Genomic DNA, 26523 nt, shown 5'->3' with positions numbered 1-26523 from the left:
CACAGGCGCAACTTAAAAATTATTGGAAAACAGAATGGCTCTTCGTGGGAGTATACATGGCAGTGTTTTTGGTCATTTAAGAATCTAGCTCCGCCTCGCAGGCGCAGCTTAGAAATTAAATGCCTCCTCGCGGGAGTGCATAGGCCATTTAAAAACCTAGATCCACCTCGCAGGTGCAGCTTAGAAATTAAATGCCTCCTCGCGGGAGTGCATAGGCCACTTAAAAACCTAGATCCACCTCGCAGGTGCAGCTTAGAAATGAAATGCCTCCTCGCGGGAGTGCATAGGCCATTTAAAAACCTAGATCCACCTCGCAGGTGCAGCTTAGAAAATAAATGCCTCCTCGTGGGAGTGCATGGGCCATTTAATAAGCTAACTACGCCTCGCAGGCGCAGTGTAAAAGCCAAGTAAGCAACTCCTCGCGGGAGTGTGCATGACATTGTTATGGTCTCAACTCTCAGTGGAATATCAATCAGTCGCTCTTGGGCGCCACCGATATTTATGCTAAGTTTTACGCTCCGTTATACCTGTTTTTGCTTCGAAACCTCCTTTGGTTCGTCTTGGTCAACTCAATTTTACAGGTACAGGCTTATGACCTAATGTTTTTGGCCGATTAAAAATCTAGCTACGCCTCGTAGGCACAGTTGAACTACGCGGGCTGGTCAGCACACCTCGTGCATTTGTTTGTAATGGTTCATGCCTACTTGCCCTTGCAGGGTAGTCGTTGCTAGGAGCACAGCTGCTCTCGTTTCAGTCACGACGTAAATAATTTTACGGTCTTTTGCATGACATTATTAACGAAGGTATGGGTTCTAAGCGATACCGAATGCAAATATATTGATATAAATTTCAGAGGCCACTTGCGTCACGTTACAAACAAATTGGGAAGAGTAAAAGCTCCGAAATTACACATAGAAATATAAATATATTCTTATATCTCATAAAGCGTACCGCATACCGCTTTGTACAAGCTCCCGATATTTTTAATGGGAGTCATCCGAACTTCGCAGTCCTATTGCCATAAATTGACATCTACAGTGTGTACAGTGAGCAATGCAATCATCTTGAATTGGCTGTCGCTCTCTTGCTGCTGGCTAATTGCAGCAAGTATTAAGTTTATAACAATGTGTTATTCACATCTCTCAAGCTAAAGGAGGCCATACTTCTGACCAAGTAAAGGTGCCTATAAATAACATGAAAGGAAAGCCAACAAAGCAATTTATTATTTTTATTTGGAAAACTTAATTCTATCATTACACGCTAATTCAATGGATAAGTTAACCTAAATTCATTATCATGATAAACGCACCACCAGCTCACTACAGAGCACGGCTGTCTTCACTAAATGAGAAGGGTTAAATAGTTTGAATTATATAATGATATTTTTACTATTTACAACTAACCTAATGAATCTATACTTGTCATATATCGTTGTGGTTTATATGAGCTTGCCCAGTGATCAACTGATCAGGTAGATTTGTTCAGTGACTGACATGAGCGTGCGAACTTCGTGCGTGAGTGACACCCGCTGCAGTACGCGAGTGCGGGTGTATGTTTGCGCCAACAGTGGCGGCTTGCGTCCACGTGACCCACTATTTCGGCTCTCAAGACTGTATTTTCTGAAGAATAGCAGGTTTTTGCACCTTCCCTCATATTATTGGTCTGCATGAAGCGAAGGATTTGAGATGATGGTATCAGAATCTCCTTTCTTCCATCTACATGCCTTTTGCAGCTTATTCTCTCACAAACAACGTTGCATGGACATCGTGTTTTCGTGCTTGATGGGCAGACTTCTCTTGTCGAGCCTTGGACCAAACCGATGCATTCCAGGAGAAATTTCCGGTTATTGTAAGTTTCAATCAATCAATATATTTTTGATGTAAATGCGTGTATGCTAAGAGCAATGCATTTGATGGAAAAGTCAACAGGATGTTAGAGTTTATTTAAAAGTATCACCTCATTTCCAAGATCATGGTCAGCTTTTTCGTCTGGCATGGACTTATGACAGAAGAGGACGCAATCTGCTCCTCTCTGGGAACTGGCATCGTGGCTACCAGATTACTATTATCATTACTTATTATTTATAATAGACTAAGCAGCTTTCGCTGATTCGTCTATATCAGAGGTGCTTCGAGTTTTCCGAATGTTTGTTTAATGTTTTCTTGAAATGGTTAACAGAGCTTGTCATAACTACATCCTTGGGCAATTTATTCCATATGCGACCGACTCTGTTGGTCAGAAAGTGTTTTTAATGGATTTGACACTGATAATTGACATGTAGCTTCATGTCATGTCCCCTAAAGCTAAGATTGCTCCTTCTCAGAAACATGCTTTCAAAGTTGGGACATTTATAGTTATTTAGTATTTTGTACGTTTCAATCCTGGATACATACATTCTGGATCCTGGATGTCTAAATACATTTTCAGTTTTGCAACAAAACAACGGTCATGCCGACTATGTTTCTAGACTTGGCATTCCTCTGAATTAGCATTTGCTAACCGCATACTCGTATGGCGGAGAAAGACTTTAGAATGAAATGCTAGATTTATTCGCACCTAGCCGTGCCCGGTGTAGCAAATTTATAATCTTAAACAAGACAGCTTTCCTACATGGAAAATTTAATGTTAACTGTTAAAATCGTTTTCCAGTTCAAAGTCACATGACAAAAATTTTCATATGCTCTGCTCGTGGCAGAAGATTCATGGTTATACTTTTAAAATAAAACAACCCATTTATTTTTCAAAATTTTTGGTTCAGAAACTAATTCAGCGGACAAAAATTCATTTCAAATCTATCGAATTTCTATATTTCGAATAATAACTTTGATCCAGCCTGATGTATCAGAACTTAAGATCTGTTTAGGGGTTGTGATTTAATTTCATAGTTATTCGTAATTGTAACATGGTTATTAATTCTGAGTGAATTAGATCTGTGTGCAAGGATGCTACAAGAAGCATTTACACAATACCTTACCTTGTATATGTTATAAGTGGGCTGTAATCCTAAAATCTACGACATCTTCTATGATGTTGCTGGATTTAATAGTCATGTGTAGGTCTGGATCGTAAAAGTTCCAGGAGCAAGGTATGTCCGACGCGGGAGCGATTTCAGTCCAATCCAAGATGTCAAATTAACAGGTTACGACAGTTTTATTGTACAGTTTGTTCGGATACTATTGTGCAAGGAATGGATTTTCGTACCGAATCAGCTTACCGTGTCCCTAACTATGTCCTGATCCTCGATACGGGCTTTTTGGGTAACATTACCATAAAACTATCAATAATTTGAAACTGTGAGAATATTCTTTGTTTTCACCAGTGAAATGTCCACTTTTATGATTGAGCTTGGTCGATTTCTTTTCATATCTTTGTGAATTGTACGAGTATTGCTGACTGTCTTCAAGTCAGCGTAGTTAAACATTCTTGTCATAAAATGTCAAAGTCAAAGAATTATTCAAAGTAGTACTTACCTACCTTGTCTTTGTCACTTTTCGATTGTCAAATTTTGGGTGAGTGTTTACAAGCTATCGGAGCTGTTAAGAAACTCATTCCTAAGCTTTCTTATCATTTAAATAATCCTTTACATGGTGATAGGATTTCCAGTAAATTTCGTTTTATGAAACTTTAAGCTTGTTGAGAGACGTCTCCAAAAGGTTTTTGTTCCTTTTTTGCTTCAAAGTTAAAATCTTTAAAACATGGTAATATTGAAAGCGCCAAGATAGATCTTGGAATGTCTAAGCATTGTGCCAGAAGACAGTTTGTAATAACTACGTTTTATCACCATAGCTGGGCATTAACTCATTAATCCCTTCATCATTAATTAATGAAGTCAACATTTCGGCTAACAATAAGTCATTACAAGTCCTGGTCTGGTTCAAAGTGTCCTAGCTACAGCCGCCCAACGCAGGTTGTAGGGGGTTCCTTTATAGCTTTTTCATGCTTAGTTTAAAATAAACTTCTAATTCTAATAATAGGAAGGATGGCTGCTAGTCAAATCAGCGACTTTTTATCATGTATTATAGAAGCAAGCGTTATTTTGCGGAAGTCCATGATATGCAAGGAACCAAAAGCTTAATTTGCTATAATTTATTTTTGACAGTGGCATCATCCCAATTCTTGTAGAATGATAAAACAAAGAGTATGAGAAAAATACCTAAACAATGATGAATTGTTTATTTATGAGTTTCAAATTAAAACTTTCTTCTGTTCTGGTGAGAACTGTACGAACTTTTCTAAATAGCAAAGCTATGAGCCAAGAAAAGGACATGGAACTAAAGAAACTAGACTGTTCTGGGAAGATTTTTCCTGGTCATAGTGAAAATAGTTATTTTAAACAAAGGAACCTTTCCATTTTAAATTCGCTCCAGGGCATGTTTTGTGCATGTACTAAGTTACTTATTTTTACCCAGGATTGTTAATTGTGATTAAATTGTTCTTAATAGATATCTAAGATATCAGATATCCGAGGATTTCATGCAGGACGGTAATAATTTCAGTATGTTTTCGAAACGATTGGGTCAATTGTCTAATATTGTTGAAATAGCTGTATTTTAACCCAGTTATAATGTTTTTGGTGGTATATATTATGTTATTGACTCATAGAGTGAGTCTAAAATATTTAATCACTCTTGCAATGGCAATTGTTTTCATGACTAATCACTATCCTAATATTGATGCTGTCTAATTAATAGGTAGACTTTACATGCAAAGAATGTATTTACAAGTGTTTGCGAGGTCAGCCTTACCTATTGACTGAGTATTACACATACAGGCACGCATATAATTTTAATTGCTAAATTTATTGCCTTGCTTATAATGGTTTGCCTGATGTAATACATACACGCGTATATCTTTTCTGTTATTTTGTATGTCGACTTGCAAACTCATTCTTAATTCGCAATCATGTGAATAGTTTGTTAGTGAGGATTTACACCCCGTAATTTTTCTTTTCTCTTTTCTTAGCAAGAAAATGGCATTATTTGCTCAACATATCAGTTGTCTTATATATATGTCACATTGGCGTCAAAGATGTTAAATCTTTGTATGGCGCAGATCACCACCACCACCAGGCGATAACAAACACGTCTCATATATTTAAGCATCGAGTAAGGTACAGTCAAATTAATAGACGCGTTTTACCTACCAATAAAACGCTTATTAATTTACTTACCTTACTCGATGCTTAACTTTGAATTCTGCCTGGTGATTTTCAACGCAATGAATAAAATAACGCGGCCACTTTGGGCCACGCTTCGCACTGCTAGGCGGTGGTGGTGAGAGAGAGGGACAGCGCTATATGATAGAGCGAGATAGATGCGTTAAGGCGGGACAAATGACGTCTATCTCATATATTTAAGCATCGAGTAAGGTAAGTAAATTAATAAGCGTTTTATTGGTAGGTAAAACGCGTCTATTATATTAACCTACTGTTTCGTAAAGCTCCTCTTCGTTGAACCTAATAAATACAATAAAAGGTTTTTCAAAAATTCTAGCAATCGAAGCCGAGGTGTATCAGTTAATTTATTATTGAAAATTAAGACAAATTTTTTGCCCGATAACTGTTGAAGGCGCAGGCTCAAGTCTCACATAACAATATATTATTAGAAATATCTTAATCCTAAAATCATGTTTGGTGGCCAAATCTTTGTCTATATCTCTTAGTATATGTTCTTACGTCCATAATGCCCGTTAGCATATTAAGACAGAATATTTACGAAAGTAAGAAGCACTTGTAACTTAAAGCATTTATAATAATTAATTCAAGATTGAAATTCAAATTATAACTACTATTTAAATAATATACTAACTTATAGGTATGACTTTTGAATAGATAGAAGATATCAGTCGGGTAATATTTCTGGTATCTAGCGATCATTTCGTACATTTCGTCATTCACTCGAACGTACGAAGTGTTATGTCTAATTTCCTAACAGATGTAGAATCCTACTTCTTAAAATCTAAATCAATCAATCAGCCTGTTTGCGTCCAGTGCTGGACATAGGCCTTCTCGAGGGCGTCGCTGCAGTCCAGTAGGCTGGTATTTAGTTATGGGTTAGCTAAATTGATCATGTTAGATTTTCCAGATCCATTCTGTATCCAAACATTTCCCTATAGTAACACTACAGATATAGGTATTTACTACTTATATAATATATACCTATTCTAGAGTGCACAGTGCACCCTTGCATGATAATGGAAGAACCGTGCTGAAGTCGGGCAAATAAATTGTCAACACATTTAATTGTCATTCCTTTCGATATATTTCTACGAACTGGGCATGTGCGGTGCAATATAAATCCACCCTTAAGCTGTGTAGGTATTGTGTATTTTATCAAACAAGTGTAAATTAAAAATTTATAACACCCCCGATAAGTGAAAGTTACACTAACTAGAAAACAGCTGATAAGAGCACTCTTGATCAAGCCACCTTTCAAACAAAAAAAAAAAAAAAATTAAAATCGGTTCATTGGTTTAGGAGCTACGATGCTACAGACAGATACATAGATATACAGATACACACGTCCAACTTATAATACCCCTCTTTTTGGGTCGGGGGTTAATTAGACAACAAGACAAATATTTTCTTTGTGCAACATCAACTTACTTGTCATTAATGTTTTACGCGAAGGATTTCATTTTATGTGACTATTGAAGCACTGTTCCTAGTATTAATGTTTGAGGCCAATAAACAATCATTTCCCTAGAATAGTGTACATCAATAGTTACTAATAAAAGTGACTTAATTTTAGCCTTAGTTTTATAATGTTTATAGATCCCCGATAGGAGGAAATCATTGGCGCTGTATAAGCGTAAAAGCACACTGCGAAGTTTCAATAATTGCTGTAAAACATTCAAAAATTCTGTATTAACAACACAGTATACATATAAATTAACACCCAATAAACAAGTAAACAAAGTACCAAATAAATTAAAAAGAAGCTTGTCTGATTAATTACTATGACATAATTTTTCGGGTAAAACACAATAAGTTACCTCAGATCTAATATTATGGCATCAAAAATAATGGTTAACATAAAGGTTATGTCGTTCCTATGGAGACTCCTTTGTTTCCAATAAAACTGCAATTATTTATAATGGCCAGCCATTATCAAGTTATTGTTTAAAATGCATTTGTTATGTGTGCGTTCAGTAAATATATTCATGCATATGTATTTATGTGCGTTCGGAGATGAATCGCCGGGATGCGCTCAGGTCGCGCGAAGTTCATAGGTAAAGATATTGGTATATAAACCTAAGGCTGTATCACTGTTCACACATTTGTGTTGCAGTTAGTGCATCAGGACCTGGCACCCCTTGTTTAAAAGCGAATCATGGTGAGAGGATTTAGTAACAATACATTTACGCGAAGTATTTCACGTTTCACGGCGCAGAGTTTTTTGAAACTACGACTTTTCCTCTTTATTAAAGTAAATGTTGTATACCATGTAATTCAAAGTACCGTGTTTATAACCATATGATTCAAATTTACTTTAACCCTTAAACCTTTAGAAAAGTATAATGAGCTATTGTAACAATGCAGCGTCGAATAACTAAGTAAACTTTTAAGCTAATACGTCAGTAGGATTAGGTAAAGCTTTTATCTGAGTGTCAGCTTCGTACAAGATCGTAGAGGGAAGAGAGCAATGGGACCGCAGTATTATAAATACACCTGTTTTAATCACATTAAACTACTACATATTGATTAATTTACATATGAAAATAATTCTAGTTTATTTTTGTGTTGAATTTAACTTTCTTTGGCGACCGATTACTTCTACTAAACTGTTTTTTTTTTACAATACAAGATAAGTGAACTACTAGTTCTCAAAGCCTCAACCCTGATGTGGGTGGGTTACTTACCGGCCATTTGAAACACATGATGTAAGGGTTTGCCAATTGTAAATTAATTATTGTATAGTAATAAACAAGCTTAGACTTTGTGATTTAACTTCAACTGATCAATCCCGATGGTCACGACAAAATTCAATTCAATTCAATTTCATTTATTTGAAAATATAGGTAAGTACATAAAAGTGTAATTACAAAAATTGATGATTATTAAAGCTATGGGTAAAATAAACCTGTTTAACAATAAAACAAGAAAGTAATAAATAGATAGTTCCCGCAACTTTGTCTGTGTGGATTTAGGTTTGTGAAATCCGATGGGAACTCGTCGATTTTCCGCCATAAACAGTTATAGCCTATGTCCATTCCTGGGATGCAAACTATTTCTGTACCAAATTTTATTGAAAAAGGTTAAACAGATAGGCTGTGAAAAGCTAGCAGATAGACAGACCGATACATAATTTACATTTATAAGATTAAATTACGGATATACTTGTTCTAATGCTGTACTTGTATTAAGTACGGATTAAAACTGGGAATTTTATTCAAATACCATTAATAATAAGATTATTATTATATTTATTTATATTATATGGGAATCAAGTCACGAAACCTTTTCTTTCCTCGTGTTGGTATTACACTGTAATATTCGCGTCACGTTCTGCCAGCGACGAGCTTTTAACTTGACGTTTATTTATAGATACCTTTCATAAAGCTGCGGCGTGAATCCTTTGACTCTTGAACTGTGTTATTATTATTTAATACAAAAGGTGCAAGAAAGTCTTTATGCAAGTTTGTGAATAGGAATTATAACAATCTGTGTATATCCATACCCCATACTAATATAAGTACATGAGTGTATCTTAGGCCAAGTTTTACTCACGTAAGGAACTTACGTAGTTAATAATTGACAACTTTGCTACTTACGTTAGTAAAACTTGCAGGTGTAACCGCGGCCTTAATTCATTTTGACGTTTGGTACTTGCATGCCGGAAACGGACACAGACTACTTTAAATACAGTAAAATTAAAGTGCGTACGGTATTTTTAACCCCCGACCCAAACAGAGGGGTGTTATAAGTTTTACGAGTGTATCTGTGTATCTGTGTGTCTGTGTATCTGTGTATGTCTGTGGCATCGTAGCTCCTAAACGAATGAACCGATTTTAATTTAGTATTTTTTGTTTTTGTTTTGAAAGGTGGCTTGATCGACAGTGTTCTTAGAAAATCGATTCAGCCGTTTGAAAGTTATCAGCTCTTTTCTAGTTTTCTTAGTTTTTGGGTCGGGGTTTTTTTTTTTAAATTTTGAGTTATTAAAAACTCAAATCAACGTGAATGAAGTTGCGGGCCTCATCCAGCTAGAATGCGAACTTACCACTCACTCAATACTAATCATAAAATCTCAGAAATCATAACGACGCGACGTCTACAAAGTTGAAAGTTGACAGGTTGATTCCCTTCGTGGCATCTGATTCAGATTCATCTTTCCTCATCGGATAGCTAGGTATATCCGATAGGACATCAGCTAAGAAAGGATTTTACGAAAATCATCCCTAATGTGTGAGGGTACGAAGTTTTATTAATGCAACATATTTTTGAAGCTGGAGAAAATATCTTAGTCGAACGAGGCAACAGAAACTTAACCCCGACGTCAACCATCAAAACCATACCTAAAATAACAAGAATTAGGACTTACATACCTTGCTTAGTTAGAGCTTTTCTATAAGAAAACTATAAAATTATAACCAGAGCCAGGAAGAAGTCAGATCCTGGTCAGTAGTTATATAGAAACTATTTGAATTAACAAATGAAGAAACCGTAACTGGACCGTATGATCTGTTTATGTACCACAAATTCTTTGTTGCATAGTTAAATGTTTATCAACAATATTGCTAGTAAGATTTGTCAGGTAAAATTTATCCCAACAAAAACATTTCATGTAAAATGTTGCCAAGACTCACAAGTTCATAATGTTTTCACTGTTAAAAAGTTATGAGATCTCTAGTAGAGCCAAGCCCCTAGCTGAGCTTAGATTTGTGCTGGCCATGGGAGCCATCCCAAGTCCAAAGTATATAGCTTTTAAATGCTCTTGACTATATCACATTTATAACAATAAATAACAAATAACTCTACTTACAAGCTCTGTTTGTACAAACCCTACATCTTGGTTAAAAAAGTACGCCTTGGCCGTTTACAGTTCGTGGATTTTTTATCTGAAATGATATTTAAGCCCAGAATAGCTTCTGCGACCATCACGAAGTACAATACAGATTAGTAATTGTCGCACAAACTATTCCTAATGGTCTTAAAATATGTTGTCATTTTGTAGTTTTACGAACATTAAACGGCCAAGCCGTACTTTTTTAACCAAGATTTAGGGTTTGTAGAATCAGAGCTTGTAAGTAGAGTGATTTGTTATTTATTGTTATAAATGTGATATAGTCAAGAGCATTTAAAAGCTATATACTTTGGACTTGGGATGGCTCCCATGGCCAGCACAAATTTAAGCTCAGCTAGGGGCTTGGCTCTACTAGAGATCTCATAACTTTTTAACAGTGAAAACATTATGAACTTGTGAGTCTTGGCAACATTTTACATGAAATGTTTTTGTTGGGATTTCATTTCTTTTTGACAGGTGCCTTAGATTTTTTTTTTGATTTATTTCTTGTAGATTCATCATTTTCATGGCCCACTCTCTATCGTTACCTCTTTTTTTTAAAGCTTTTATTAAACTTGCAATATACTCGTATGTAACTATGTTTGTTCGGGTGGAATCTTGCAACTCAATTTTGAAGCAGATATACAAATTTCAGTCTTTTAGGACTTCAGCAAACACAGATAGTTGGTACGTTTGATAAATTTGCCACGGACATCTTATCCTGAAAACTTTAGTATTCGAGCAACAGATTTTACAGATATGCATCTCATATACGAGGGGATGAAGGGGGAGCCGATTTCTTAATTTATCTGTTGTTCATAATTCTTGAAATTTCTACTTAATGCCAAATTTCAGTCTTCTAGGACTTCAGAAAGTAGCCTAGAATTTTTGACTAGAGGTTTTGAATGTCGATATATCTGAAACTATAAAAGCGAGACAATTGATACTCAGTGCGTTTAATAAATATGCCAAGGACATCTTATCCTGAAAATATCAGCATTCTAGCGACAGAATTTACAGATTTGCTATTCCCATAAGAGGCGTAGAGGGGGGGAAATTTCCAATTTCTTAATTTTCCTGTAGTTTGTATGCAATTTCTAGTCTACATACCAAATTTCAGGCTTCTAGGACTTCGGGAAGTACCCTAGAATTACAGACTAGAAGTTTTGACTATCAATAAATCTGAAACTATAAAAGCTAGACAATTGATATTCAATGCGTTTAATATATCTGCCACGAACATCTTATCCTGAAAATATCAGCATTCTAGCGACAGAATTTACAGATTTGCTTTTCTCATAAGAGGCGTAGAGGGGGGAAATTTCCAAAGTCTTAATTTTCCTGTAGTTTGTATGCAATTTATAGTCTACATACCAAATTTCAGTCTTCTAGGACTTCGGGAAGTACCTTAGAGGTTTTGAGTATAGGTTTTGATGATCATCAGTGAGGGACGAAAACGGCGTATTTTAGGTATCAATATATCTGTAACCATAAAAGCTAGATATTTGATACTTGGTATATTTGGTAAATTTGCTGAGGACACCTTATACTGAAAATTTCAGCTTTCTAGCGTCATCCAGACCGAAGTTATGACGAGTCGAAAATACGGCGAAACACTTCGAGAAAAAGGTACGTAGCGCCCCGGCCGCCGTTTGGCTCGTCTTGGCGGGGGCACTACCGTGCCCCCTGATTTTAATTATTTTCGTGCACTTCTTGAGTATCGGGTTTTGACACTTGATTTATTAGTTATTAGTATGTGTTTATACATTAGGTAGGTATATTTATTACCATTTTTTAAATTTTTAATACTTGAGATTTTATAGAATCAACTTCAAGCGTTGTCAAATTGTATCTCGGTAATTATTGCATTCACGCCTGCTACAAACTTTGCCCCAATGTTACTCAGTACTTACGTCATCTTAAACTTGAAACCTGTGGAATTTTCAAATGAACAGCTAAATCTGATATTAGAGCCATCTTCCAGGCAACTCTATCTACAAAATCTCTTTACAAAAGTAGAGATACTGTAGCGACACAACTGTAAAAACGCTTCGTTACTCTATCGTTGTCATTAGTAACGATATGCCGCGTTACTGCCCTGTTATACCTACTCCTTAAAGAAAGCGCGGTTGCATCTCTACGAAAACTTACCGTGGGTGCCGTCCCTTAGTATTTAAGGGCAAACTAGACTTCATGACTTAACATCTTCATAAATACAAAGCCAGATTAACGTAACTCAACAGTCTCAAGACCGGGAGCCGCAGCAGAAATGGCTGAAAACGGCAAGCGGCGCAAGTATGCCTCTCTTATTGAGAGTTACATTTTTGTTCCGTTTGCCGTGGAGACCCTGGGGCCATGGAGTCTTAGTGCAAAAATTTTTTTACGAGACATTTCACCGCGTTTAATAGCCTCATCGGGTGACAGAAGGCTGGCTCATTTTTTGCGCAACGGATCAGCCTGACTGTCCAACGCGGAAATGCAGCCAGTATTCTTGGCACCATTCCACGCGGGCATGATTTGTATAGTAATTAGATAAGGCTAGCTTTAAGTTTTATTGTAATACTAGAAGATGCCCGCGACTTCGTCCGCGTGGATTTAGGTTTTTGAAATCCCGTGGGAACTCTTTGATTTTCCGGGATAAAAAGTAGCCTTTGTGCTAATCCAGAGTATAATCTATCTCCATTCTAAATTTCAGCCTAATCCGTCCAGTAGTTTTAGCGTGAAGGAGTAACAAACATACACACACACACACACACACATACAAACTTTCGCCTTTATAATATTAGTGTTATTTTCAATAAAATTAATATTTACATATAAAAAAACTCAAGCGTAACTTTCTTAGACATTAAAACTTACACTCATGACTCTAAATAACAACGCTGTCACGTGGCACTTTGCCACTACTAATTTCTCCCACAGATTCGAGTTTGTGTCAACATTATTTTTAATCCAATAAAATAATTGCCTATTTTTCCAAAACAAACAAATGTAGACGGTAGTACTGCTTAAAGCGATTAACTGTAGCTCGAAAAGCACTGAAATTTCACCGTGTATAAAATCCCTTCATGTGTTTTTCTTTACAGATCTCCATAGTAATTGTAAGTTTAGTGGCGACCACTTGCATTGAATTCACATCTGCACAGGCACCGAGGCCGGGTGATCCGATTCCTATAATTAAATATGAATCAGATGGGCCTAATCCGGATGGATCTTACAAATGGTTGTACGTATACCTATAGTTCAGTTAATATTTTCAGTATTTTAAATAGGTATCTACTATTTTAACGACATAAGCACCAAGCAGTTATTGATAATCCACATGTTTAAATTATACTCAATAACACATGCATAATTATAAGTAGGTATATAGAAATACTATTACAAAGTACATAGATAATAGCTAGATAAACATATTATAAAGTCTTTATTATTTTTTTATTATGCTTGACTTGTGCGTGACGACAATGATGTCTTATAAAAATCAATAATGAGGTCTCAGAGCGCGCTTGCCTAGAAGATGTCTAGAATTTTGGAAATCAATAGTTAATTTAGCTGACAAATCGCAATCATCAACGCAGAGAGGCTAAAGTAGGTACCTACATTATATAAAATAAGTTGATAATTCCTAAACTGTCATAAAGTTTCAACGCTTTGGTTATGGCTCTATGGAGAAAGTTCAGCGATTAGGCAGTGTTTACTTAGACAGAGTAGAACTGCATGCTTTGAACTGCGAATGTTTCTTCTCAATAGACCAGTTTGTTTGCGCATTATGCGCACAAACAAAAAAACTTGCCTAAAATAATATGGTAAGTATATAATATCAGTGAACGATGGAGAGCTATGCTTGGAGTTACTCTACGTGATCACATCAGAAATGACAAGATCCGTAGGAGAACCAGCTCAGCGATTTGCAAAGCCGAAGTGTGGCAGGGCAAAACCGTAGTTCGAAAAACCGATGGACGTTGTGGTCCCAAGGACACGAATGTCCCAATTACTAGAACGGCAACTTCAAACTGAAAATCGCAGCTTTAGGAGACCCTCCACTAGGTGGATGAACGACATCCTCAGGTGAGTCGCAGGACGCCGCTGGATTTAGGCGGCGCAAGAACGTGGCGCGTAGAAGTCCCTACAAGAGACCTATTATATCCAGCAGCGGACATTTATCAGTTGATGATGATGATGATAATCATATGTTTTTAAATGGAAATCGTTATCAATATTTAATTTCAGATATCAGACAGGAAATGAGATCAACGCAGAAGAGTCGGGGTACGTAAAGAACTTCGGCAAGGGTGAAGGTCAAGAAGTTCAAGTTGCTGAAGGCAAGTTCAGCTACAAGGCACCGGATGGTTCGCCTATTGCGCTCCAATATATTGCTGATGAAAACGGATTCCAGCCACAAGTAAGCATTGTCGAGCTACCATTATAAATAACAAGTTAGCAATTGACTGCGATGTGGCATAAAGTTAAAAGGAGTGTTTCTTGAGCGTTGTCCCATACAATCGAAGTTTGATTCTTCTTTGTTTGTATAGAGTGCACTACGAAAAAACTCCTCTTAAATGATGAAAGGTCTAAGATAGAAGTGCATTAACTTTGAAGTGGTTTGACAATTCATTAAAAGCTTATCCTTAATTAGTTTTTCCGTAGCATAGTAGCGACAAGCAGTACGCTCATCACTTGACGGTAACCTATACGGTAGGGACCACGTAATTAGCCATAGCATTAGTTTTCCATCAGTGTTAGAATGATTATGAGTAGAAACATAGTGTTATTTCCCTATCATCTTCTAAAATATCATCCAGCCCGGCCCTACATCGGCATTATTTCAAACCTTGACACCTTTACCGCAGTTCCTTTACGTTGGTATGTAATACAATCCTGATAGATGTATCGGTTAGTCTGACATAATAAAGGCGACCACAAACTGTAGATATTTTGTAGATTGATTCATTATTTAATAATATTCAAACAGTTAATTTCATAGTCTATGTTACTTACTGATTTATACGTAAAATTTCATGTAGGCAGATCAATATTTTAACTGATCCAACTTTTACTAGTTATTTTGCTCTATCTGAGAGCAACTAGCTTTTATACCAAAGTAATGACAAGGCAGAACAAACAATCCAATGTGTATTTATTATATTACTATAGGTATACATATAAAGATAAATACAAGCAAAAATATGTGACTTGCAGACTTAACGTTACCTCTGAACGTGAATGATAAATTTTTATCAGTTTCGCAAACATAAAATTTTAATAAAATATCCCTATTTGGCTTTTTTAAAGTAAATCCAGTCATTGTCTTGAAATAACTTTGAACATATCACTCCATATCTATAAAAAGTATTCATTATTGTAATCAGCATTGACCTACTGAGAATTAAGAAATTGACAGCTGCTTATTTATGACGCATTTAAGTAAGCCACTATAATAAACCATCAGTATTGAATGAACAGTAAAGTATTATGGCTCAAGAGCTAGTAGAGTCTTTACAAAAGTGCTTGAAAAACACTAAAAGTTTGCAAAATGGCTCTTTTGCGTTACGTGTAGACAAAATCAGGGCGTGGTAAATTCGCGACTCGTTTAGATAAGAGATTTTCAAATTAATGTTTATTTGCCTAGTCAAAAGATTAAATATGATCAATGCTGAACGTGAATATTTAGGATATCACAAACAATTCAACACCAAAGTGGCAGTCAATTATACCAGAAACTAATAGGTGGCAGGCTTATTTAAAGATCTTTGCGGGAAAATACTTTAAAAATATTCCCAACACCTGTCTTACATAATGATTGAAGAGAATTGTAACAGCGAAAAATGTATAAGATGATCCAAAACTTCCTCTTAAATATAAAAAAATAGCCAATTAGATGGCAGATGTAGTTTGCCACAATCAAGCAAATCATAAGAACCGCCATATAGGACTTTCAGATTACATAATATTATTATTATATCAAACACCTCTTCAGAAAGCCTGCAGGCTCTCGTTATAAAAACCTGTGACTGGTAGTTCTCTGCTGGTTATTTATAAACGTATGTTCGGAGTGGGCTAGTATGCGTTTGACATTAATTTGTCTTTGTTTCGCACATAGTAAATTTATTATATAATCTGGCATTTTGCGTATGTCTGATGACGAATCTATAAATTATTATTATGCCTTTGTCCTCAATCAGATGTATATTTTTGCATAATTATGACAAAGCTAAACTTTCTTAACATAAATATGATCCCCGCATGAACTTCCAATCAGCCATAGAGACTAGAGAAAGAAGAATAAAACCTTTCTTAAGACTTTATTGCGTTATACGTGTATTGCTTAGTTGTGTTTGTCATAATTAATTTTTGTTTGTCTTAGGTATTGTTGCGATTTTCGATTGCCAGTCAGTTTTTCATAATAATTCCAATTAGTGTTTGCGTAAACTTAGGTCAAAGAGTCTTTACATTGTAACATGACGTATCGAAATAGTTGGAAGTGGTCCTGGCACTTAACACATATTAGTTGGAAAGTACGCATACCTATAACGAACCTGAATCATCAAAGTTGCGTAAGGAGTTTGGAAGAAGTCTGAGAGAAACAGGCACGGGTGTGAGCCGGAGTTGGCCAATGTATGAGCAAATGTCACTTCAAAATATCAAACGCCGACCCATGACCTGTTCTTGGGAAATGGGAAGCGTTTTCGAAGTCAGATTAACCTACGATACTGGTCTCAATGTTTACGATGCGTCGAAATCATCAAGGCCATTACCAATCGAATATCTTTCGTAGTTTACGATGACTGCGCAATTTTAACCGGTAATGCCTATTATATTGGTAGTTACCAAAATTGGACATCGCTCGAATTTAAATATTTATGCAATAAATAGCACGTTAGCTACTGACAATGTCAGCTGATATTATTATTATCATAAAAATTAGAAATCTAGTAGGAAAGTAGACAGTAGATTAAGCAATCCTTGTTTCATATTAGTAGTTTATTTACGAGATTTCGATATACTTTATGTAACTTTTTCAATCTCACTGTCTGTGATCCACCAAAAGATTGTCTCATGTATTTTTTCTATGTAACAAAAATCTTAAAGGGTTAGTTTGTGCTGTAATGGATTGAATCTCTTTTAAAATATATTTAAGCAACTCATTTGACAGAGATTTATGAGTCAAACTTAGTAGGTATTCAATTTTGCTAAAGTACATACCTAATGGTAATAGCCTAGTGTTTCAGACGTTAGCCTCTTAAGTCTTATTCATTTCGGGGTCCAATCCCGGGCAGGAACCTCTAACGTTAAGTAACATAATGAAAGTAAAAATAAAGTAATAATAAACTATGACAGTTAGCTAGAGAGAGTAGTGCTCTCAAAGGTGTATGAAGTATGTCAATCCACACTTCGCTAGCGTGATGGAATCTGGCCTAACCCCTTTACATTCTGAGAATGGACCCGTGCTCAGTAGTAGACCAGTGGTCTAGATAGGTTAGTGATGATGAAGATGCCTATATATGTAATATGCCTACCTAAGCTTTAAAATACTGTGATTAACAGTCAAAGATCATTCCTTTTAAGTTAAACTTACACTTTTTAACTATATCGGTGCCTTTAATTAGTCACTGCTTTGGTGTATTCTAAAAGGTATATTGTGAATAGATTTATAAGAACTTTAATTATGCCTTGTTAAAGCATTTCGTCCAGAATAGCTTGTCCGCCTTCCTTTTACATGTAAAAATGAGCTCATTACTATGCAGTCTATATGCATGGAGTGACATCTGAAACGTCTCATAAGGCTATTTTAGAAACAAGAACGATTATTTGCATAATATTAGCATATCCTTTGCGAAAATGTAACCGCGTGTAGGATAGAACGTATAGTGTCTTAACTGTATTATGTTGAGATTGCATGACGACATGTGTAATTCTGTTAATTATATTATTGCACATAGTTTATGCTAAGCCCATTGCTACAATAATGTCAATATTATCAGGAAACAATAGCTGCGTAAATATTAATTGTGTTAACAAAAACTGTCTTCTTCTTCTTCTTCTTCTCTCTGGGCTGGTTTCCGCACTTAAACGTTTCCGTCTGTTGTGCGTGCGTTGCCCCTCCCCGCCGAAGTCTTCACTCCAGCCATCCAAGCTCGCTCCAGAAGCCAAGTAGACCGCCCAGGTTGCCGAGGGCTTCATGAAGTGAGGTTGGGGATCCCAGATGGCGTTCTCGATGTTCTGCTACGCTTGCACACTCCAGGAGCACGTGCGTCGGTGTTTCATCGACCTCCATGCAGGCCCTGCACAGAGGACTATCGGTAACACCTATAACGAAAAGGTGTTTGTTTAGTGGGCTATGCCCTGTTATGAGTCCCACCACCTTCCTAAGTTTACCTTTGTCCAGGCGGAGTAGTTTGTTAGTTTGTCGTATATCTATGTTAGGGAAAGCCTCTTTGGCTTGCCTGCAGTCAGTTGCGTTTGCCCATAGATGAGAATGCTCTTTAAGTGTTAGTTCGTGTAACCAAGTTTTATACTCACTGAAGGGTATGGGTACCATAGGCTCTGGCCCTGTCACCTTCAGCGTCGTAGCCTTGCGTGCTAATGCGTCCGCTGCCTCGTTTCCCTGGTCCCCATCATGTCCTTTGACCCACCGTAGGGTGATGTCATTCGACATGGCGAGTGTTTCCAGAGCCTTGTGGCAGTCTTGTATGAGTTCAGAGGTTGTCGAAAATCTAGCCAAGGCTTTAAGAACAGCTTGGCTATCCGAGTTAATGTTTATCTTAAAATTTGTTACCTGTCGGTTTGCCATTGCTATGGCTGCAGTTGTAATGCCTACACACTCTGCTTGGAAGACAGAGTTGTCCTTACCGAGTGCGTGACTTATTCTCATGTTTAGTTCTTGGCAGTAGGCCCCTGCTCCTGTGCCAGTTTTTGTTTTGGATCCGTCGGTGTACACTTCTATTGCATCTTGTGTTGGCTTCGGATCTATGTTTATCTCTGGATTTATTCTATATGGTTTGTCCAGTATGTATTTTTTCCTGGTTCTATCGCATTTCCACTCCAGGCGTGGTTCTTTTGTTATGCTTTGCACTAGAATTTTAGTGTGCCTTGTGTTCTGTTCTTTCCACAGACCTGAGGTTTTCAGTCTCAAGGCTGCGAGCGTTGCTTCTTCTCTGACTTGTAAGTACAGGGGCGGGATCCCCAGTATAATTTCAAGTGCTGTTGTAGGTGTGGTACTCATGCAGCCTGTAATGGCGAGGCATGCTTGTCGTTGGAATTTCTGTAATTCATGCTGGGCGGTCGTAAGAAGAGTTCTCGGCCACCATATCAAGGCAGCATATGTTAGTGAGCTTCTTACTACCGTTAGGTATAACCATTTCATTATCTTTGGTTTGAGCCCCCATTTTTTCCCCAGCATGCGTTTGCATTGGTTTAGTATCGTAAGCGATTTATTAATTTTATCTTCTGTATGCCTTTTCCAGCTGAGCTTGCTGTCAAGAGTCACACCAAGGTACTTTACCTCAGTGGATAGTCTAAGGCTTGTGTTGAACAAAGTTGGTGGTTTGGTTAGCTCTATTTTCCTTTTGTTTGTGAACAGAATCATCTCTGTTTTCTTTGGATTTACAGTAAGTTCATTTTCATTGCACCATCTTTCGATTAAGCGCAATGCCCGTTGCATGAATGATGCAACAAAAACTGTCTTACACATCGCATAATATGTAAACTAAATTCGATAAAATACGATAAAAAAATGTGTGTCAATGAGTGACCCTAAGGTCTTGGTCATGAAACAAAATAAAATTTCATTCATCTGGCTGTTTCAAAATGAATTATATTAGAATGATAACATAATTTTGTTATGTTAGAATGATAACATAATTTGAATGAACATTAATTGTTAAATTATTTTAATTAAGTACATATAGATATTGATGCACTGTATATATGTAAATAACCATGTTTCTTGTTTCAGGGAGCTCATCTGCCAACTCCGCCGCCGATTCCTCCAGCAATCCAAAGAGCGTTGGACTATTTGAAGACTCTCCCTCCCACCGCTGCCACTGCGCCCAGTGGATCGCGCCAACGGCCATTCTTCTAACCAGTCAATTGTACATTCATAGAAAAAATCGACTCTAAATGTACCACAAAGATGATATTTAAGATGATCTTTTGTAATATTAACTTGGCCTTGACAATAATCGAGATAAGTAGATACGTGCACGCATAACCAAATATGAATTTGAGTCAGTTTAAAAAAAGATTAGATACCTACTCGATATAATTGAGAGGAGATTATTTGTAACAATAAAGTTCATCGCATACACATTATACTATCTCTATTATCATGTCATACTTTTATATTAAATTAGTCATAATTGCATAGAATTTTGACTTAACCACTGTCATATTATTTTTCATTAATACTCTCGCATAATTCTGGATTCTGTAATATTTTACGCTACATCATTTAATACTACGAAATTTATATTTACTTTTATTTACTACCTACATGTACCATTGTTTTTATTGCACAACATCTCGCTAAAATAAATTCATAAAAATAACTTTTAAGTTTAGTTATATACCTACATTTGTTCTGTATAATAAAGTTTGTGAATTGAATAATTCGTTGTATTATTTAGAAATAATAATATATCAATATAAAAAATTATATTATTATTAAAACTAACTAGCTTTGCCGTATCCTCGTGCCCAATTTATTTTGATTTAAATTCCACTAAGTAAGGATATTATGTCGTTCATATTTTTTTGAAAAAATCTTACTATGCCGCGGAAAAAACCAGTGTAATACCCACTGCACTACTGCACTATAAATAGTACGAAGCAGCGTTCTATATACATTATTACAAGCTAGTATATTATAGTATTATGTGATATACTATAATTTTATTATGATTATACTATTTTTTATGATTAATATGTGAACCGTTGAAATTTCGGAAACATCAAAGATGTATTCAGCGAAAAACTAAAACTGTATCTTCAGAAAAACAAAAAAAAATGTTTATTTTTCTATTGTACTTCTAATACCGTATAATCTAATCAACCTTTACTTAAGGTCAGACACAAGTCTATGGTTTAACAGTTTATATACGGATATATAATAATAAAATTACAGATACATGTTAAATAAGCATAAATTGATAAACTATCAGACAGTAATTGATCCATTATTCCATTCAAATAAATAATTGACGTTTAAATGTGGTAATACCTTGAAGAAGCATGATCATGTAAATCAAACAACACTTCTGAAATATCATCATTTATATTTGTATTTTTAACTTATAATTAGATTTATTTCAATTCATTATAAACATTGTATGGGAAGGCACTGGCCCTTATAATACGGGCTGTCCTAGTTTAGGGCCAGGACTCCATGAAATGCGTGTATCTAAATTTGTGAAATAAATTTTCATTTCATTTCATTTCATTTCATTTATCGATTTTATTACCTTAATACCCAATATTTTTATATGCATACTAGATTATGCTCGTGGCTTTATCCACGTGTCTTTAGGTTTTTTGAAAATCCATGGGACCTACGTGATTCTGGGTTAAAAATAACCATAATTCTTATTTGTCTTGTCGGAATGCAAGCTGTTTTTAAATATCATCAAAACGGCCAAGCAGATAGGCCATGGAAAAGTAACAGACAAACAGACTTACCTACGGATAGACGAAGAATGTCTGAACAGATAAACTTTCGTATTAATAATATAACGATGAACCCTCGTTCCAAAAAAGTATTTTTTGCAAACATTATCAAAACTAAAATACTTGTCAATGTTAAAAAAAAAATTGTTGTTTAAATTTAAAACATCAAAATATGTTTAATGGAGGCTTTAAAATATGAAGCACTGTGTTGGATGACCTTCAGCCCCCTTTTTTTCCGCTGGTAAAAATACAATAACGCATGTCGCTCAAAAGGGGGTAGTTAGTGGGGCTCACTAGTAATGCATTTGATGCTGCATTCATATAGCATACCCACTAAAAACCCAGCGGTGCCGTCCACGTCAGGTTAGAGGCGTCTCAGGATCCCGGGTGTCGTATGCGACTGAGACAACCATCAGCCCCCTGGACCGGTGACCTGAAGAAGGAAACGGGTGGATGAAGAAGAGGGCCGTGTTTGGTGGCGCGCTCTTGAAGAGGCCTATGTTCAGCAGTAGATTGTTATCAATTGATAAATGATGATTATTTTGATAAGATCATTTAACGACATTATGTTAAAGACATTTGATTTTATTTTTATTTTTATTATTAAGACATGAATAAGTCCACGTATTTACTTCTAACGTAGATAATGATCTCCAATTCTGTCTTGACGATATTTTGATCAATTATTTATTCTGTTGTTCTTTTGCATCTTCTTCGAACCTTTAAATTTGTAACCTATTTAGTTACAAAATAGGTGTGCAATATGAGACACCTTAGATTCTTAATGTTGACCTTGTCATAGATTTAAAAGGTTTAATTTTACATCTAGACTAGCCGACTCATTCGAGCTTTGCACGAGTGGGTTTACCTATTCTAGAGATTAAATTTGAATTTTATTTATAAAAATCTTCCTCGCGGACGGAAAATTCTAAAGTGTAAATGATGATGGGAAAATGATTCAGATGCTACATGATCACTAACAGATGCAGCAACAGTTAATTATAATTTTATTATTTATTGATTATATGGCATAGATTATTTCCAGTGATTGTAGATCTTTTCTATTTAATAAAAATAGTTATACTTACCTATTATTATTTGAATTTGCAATCTCGCGATTTGGTCAAATTACAAGTGTAAATTAAAAATTTATAACACCACCGACAAGTGACGGTTACAGTAACTAGAAAAGAGCTGTTAACTTTCAAACGGCTGAACCGATTTTCTTAGATTATAGCTAAGAGCACTCTCGACCAAGCCACCTTTCAAACAAAAAAAATTAGTTTAGGAGCTACGATGCCACAGACAGATACACAGATACACATCTGTGTATTCTGTGTGTATCAAACTTATAACACCCCTCTTTTTGGGTCGGGGGTTAAAAATTAAGAAAATAAATACTTTTAAACCCTATATAATTTTTTTTTTTTTGATTTGAAATTGATTCGGAGTCATCTTGAAGTTAGCAGGTCATCAGAAGCTCTGCCGGCCATTGGTGGGGAGGTACCCGCGCATAGGTAAGTATTGTTCTTCCATAATAATATTATATCAAAAATTTTCTAACATAGATTTACGTCGTGTCCTGTGTTTACGTTCACTAAGATCACCTTGATTCATCTTTCAATAACTAATATTTTATGATAATGCATTATAGCACTAAGTGGAAGCGTTGGGTTATGAGCTTGCATACTTTGCTATATTCATCACGTTCAGGTATTTCATATAATTCATGTAGCTAGTGTCAGGAGTTCATGACATTTAATATCGGAGTTCTTCTATATATTTTTCTGCAATTATATGACGGACTTGTGGCCTAGCTGTAACAACGCATATCAATCGATCGCCATTGTCATTATATCCTCTGTGACGTGGTTACCTGGCAGAGATCACTTCAAAGCAATAACCGAGTTTCTTACTTAATTATTAAGTAAGGAAATTGTCGCCTAAGTAAAGGCGACCATTTCCTATTACTGGTCCGCCACATACTGCTGATTCTAAAAAATAACTGTTTCAGTATGGATGGGTAACTACTAGTTGGTGGTTTATTTTTAACCGACACAGTCTGAGGAGAACCATGAATAGACTAGCAAAAGGATTGGATTACGGCAGAATGAACTAGAGTAAGGGAACTCTCGGTTTAATCCTGAATCGACTATATGTCAAATATTAGACGTAAAATAGGGTTACATCTGCGTCTAATGGACTAACATTTGCGCCTGCGAGTGCCGTCCAAAGCCGCATTGTTTTTTTCAGAAGTTTCGGGCAATACAGTAAGTAACAGTATAGGGAGATTAATATACAATTTACTATCCATACTCTGTGTTACGAGTATGCTTTTGTCACCAAGTTCGCCATCTAAATTGTAAATAGCTAATTACCAGCAACTTGCATCACTAAATACTAATGGGGTCAATTATTGTAAGTCAATTATAGGAAGACGTTCGATCGCTCCGCGTAGATAATTCAAGAAACTCATCAATCTTAGCCCGATTCTTGCACGCATATATTTTGACATTCGATATTGCACGTAAATGTCATAATATGTGACTGCACCATTCTGTGCGAAATATTCGTGAATAGTTAGCTCACAAATTGTTTATTATCTTGATGCCTTTCTTTAAGGCTTCATTGAATCAAGACTGCAATGCAACCTTTTTGACAACCCATCTGATGGACCAGTGCGATTGCTCGCAATGGATTCAATTTCGTTTTCGTAATATTAAAGTGTTTATTTACTTTTTCTATACACCCTGCTTTCTTTAGCAACAAAGAGTTACTAATGGCAATACAATAAACATATTTTTTTGAAATTTTACAATACATAACAATTACTTAAACAATATTACATAAACACCATATAACTACCATGAAATCAACATTATTTCGAATTTCGAATCCATTGCTACTACTGTCTATTAACCCGTCATTCATTTATACGATCTTACTTCAAAGATTTTATAGAAATTTAAATATTATTAGATTTCTACGGATTTACTCATACGGTAGGCTTATTAACTATTCCATTGATGTTATGTTTGATTGAGAGATCCGCAATAAGTAGGAATTTAAATGAGACAAATGTCAATGGTTAGTTGGATTGAAAGATGAATGAATCAATGAGCAATTAATTATTTATTTAATTTTATATTTTCGCTGTTTTGAAAACATGTCGTGCAATATCGTCTCCTTTATAAAGAAAAGTAATATTTTTATATAGACTTTATAGATGTAATATAGCTTGAAAAAATGAATATTTATCGAGTAATGTAAGTAGAAATATTAGTATCCTATAGGTAATGTGTTATGCAAGATTTATTTATATTTTAAAATAACTTTAAAGATCGTTGCTTTTTTGGAGAATTCTTTATCAAACACGAGTAACCAGGGGTAACTCGTAATTACGAGTATATTAGATTATCTGATGAATAAGAAATAGACTCGAACAACAAAGCTAACTGTGTAAGTACTCTACAAAAGGTTACAGTTACAATAAAAACATAAATAAGAATAAGAAATACAACCCTACCGTAAAGTATCCGTTTACAAATAAGCTACTGGTTTACTGCGTGTCCTTTGTAAATGTCAGAGACTATAAATTAATTACAAATTGTGAATCTCCACGATCCTTTACTTATTAGTAATGCGTTGTAAGTTTGCTTGTTTTTAATAAATATTACAGTTACGAAAACTGATAAAATCTCAATATATTAAAAAATCCTGGCTCACTCACTTACTAACTGACTTCTCAACGTCCTGCCCAAGGATTAGTTTATGCACTTGGACTTAGGCTTTCTTTATAATGTAAACAAATAAGGCCGAATTCCTAACTCCCACGGGGGCAAAGCGCGGGAGATAACCAGTATATTATTTTAATTCGACGTAAGTACGGCAATCTCATGTTGTAGTGCTAGCAATTTTTGTGTTGCCAATATCAATATGCCATAATTCTTATTTCAAAATAAGGGTTTATGGGTAGGGTTGCCAACTGCCACTTCTTGATTTACAGCTTACCAGCATAAAAAATACAGATCTTAATTTTTTTTACGGAAGACAGTGTTTTACACAGATATGTTTTTAAATATTAATGTTTGAAGAAACGGCTTTAAAAAGCTGTTCTTCAAATATTATTACACATGCAAGATATTTTTTTTGAATGTTAATGTTTAAAGAAACAATGCTTAAAAGCTCTTCATTATTCGACTGCAGATGATAAGATCTCAGGTTCGGGTCCCAGGTTATGGAAAATCATATTTGATTGGGTATTTTTATCGAAAATTCTCAGGAGTTGGAAAGTTGGATGTATTACTACTCCCGTACCTCGAAGAACAAGCAAAACCGTCGGTCTTGTCATCTCGTGTCAGATTGCCATCCCATCGGAATATGAGACGTAGGACAGGATGTGTCAATTCATCGGCATTATAATGTCTCCTGTATAAATAGACAGCGTCTTCTTTAAATTTTCCCACTTTGGCTGAAATCTTGTCAGAGAACAATTTGGACGAACTGCGTATTAGACCAACCGCTAACAAATCAAACCTACGAGTATTACAGATATAACTGCTTTGTATAATGCGTTTATGTTTGTCATACTTACCTAAATTACTATCAAATGAGATTACAATCAAAATTTGTCGATAGTACTTGAAATACATGTTTTACCACGTATATTGTGCTATAATGTTGATTTTTTAGTTATGTTCTAAAACATAGTTCAAAGCATGCTATGTCAAGGCTGCCTAAATTGTATTCATAAATGTTATGTCACAAATTTTGGGTAAGGTCTGACGAAATCACAAACACAATCGTTATGATAAATTATTATACTTTTATTTCATATTTAAATTTATTAACTTTTACA

General features: G+C 35.6%; 1 protein-coding gene across 1 annotated transcript; it reads left to right on the top strand.

Moving 5' to 3' along the window:
• Positions 1-7276: 7276 nt before the first annotated feature.
• Positions 7277-20612, top strand: LOC123866816 (endocuticle structural glycoprotein ABD-4-like). The gene is made up of 4 exons (XM_045908519.1): positions 7277-7334; positions 13088-13227; positions 14235-14406; positions 19960-20612. The coding sequence occupies exons 1-4, from the start codon at positions 7332-7334 to the stop codon at positions 20083-20085; spliced, it is 441 nt and encodes a 146-aa protein (XP_045764475.1). The 5' UTR covers positions 7277-7331; the 3' UTR covers positions 20086-20612.
• Positions 20613-26523: the final 5911 nt, after the last annotated feature.

The sequence above is a fragment of the Maniola jurtina genome, chromosome 7, assembly GCF_905333055.1.
Source record: "Maniola jurtina chromosome 7, ilManJurt1.1, whole genome shotgun sequence".
NCBI classification, from domain to species: Eukaryota; Metazoa; Arthropoda; class Insecta; order Lepidoptera; family Nymphalidae; genus Maniola; species Maniola jurtina.
This window is presented reverse-complemented; position numbering and strand designations above follow the sequence as displayed.

Bases quoted from the DNA above. Each gene is read 5' to 3' on its own strand.
- LOC123866816 (XM_045908519.1), top strand. The intron at 13,228-14,234 runs GTACGTATACCT...ATTTAATTTCAG, and splicing joins GATGGATCTTACAAATGGTT to ATATCAGACAGGAAATGAGA. The intron at 14,407-19,959 runs GTAAGCATTGTC...TTCTTGTTTCAG, and splicing joins AAAACGGATTCCAGCCACAA to GGAGCTCATCTGCCAACTCC.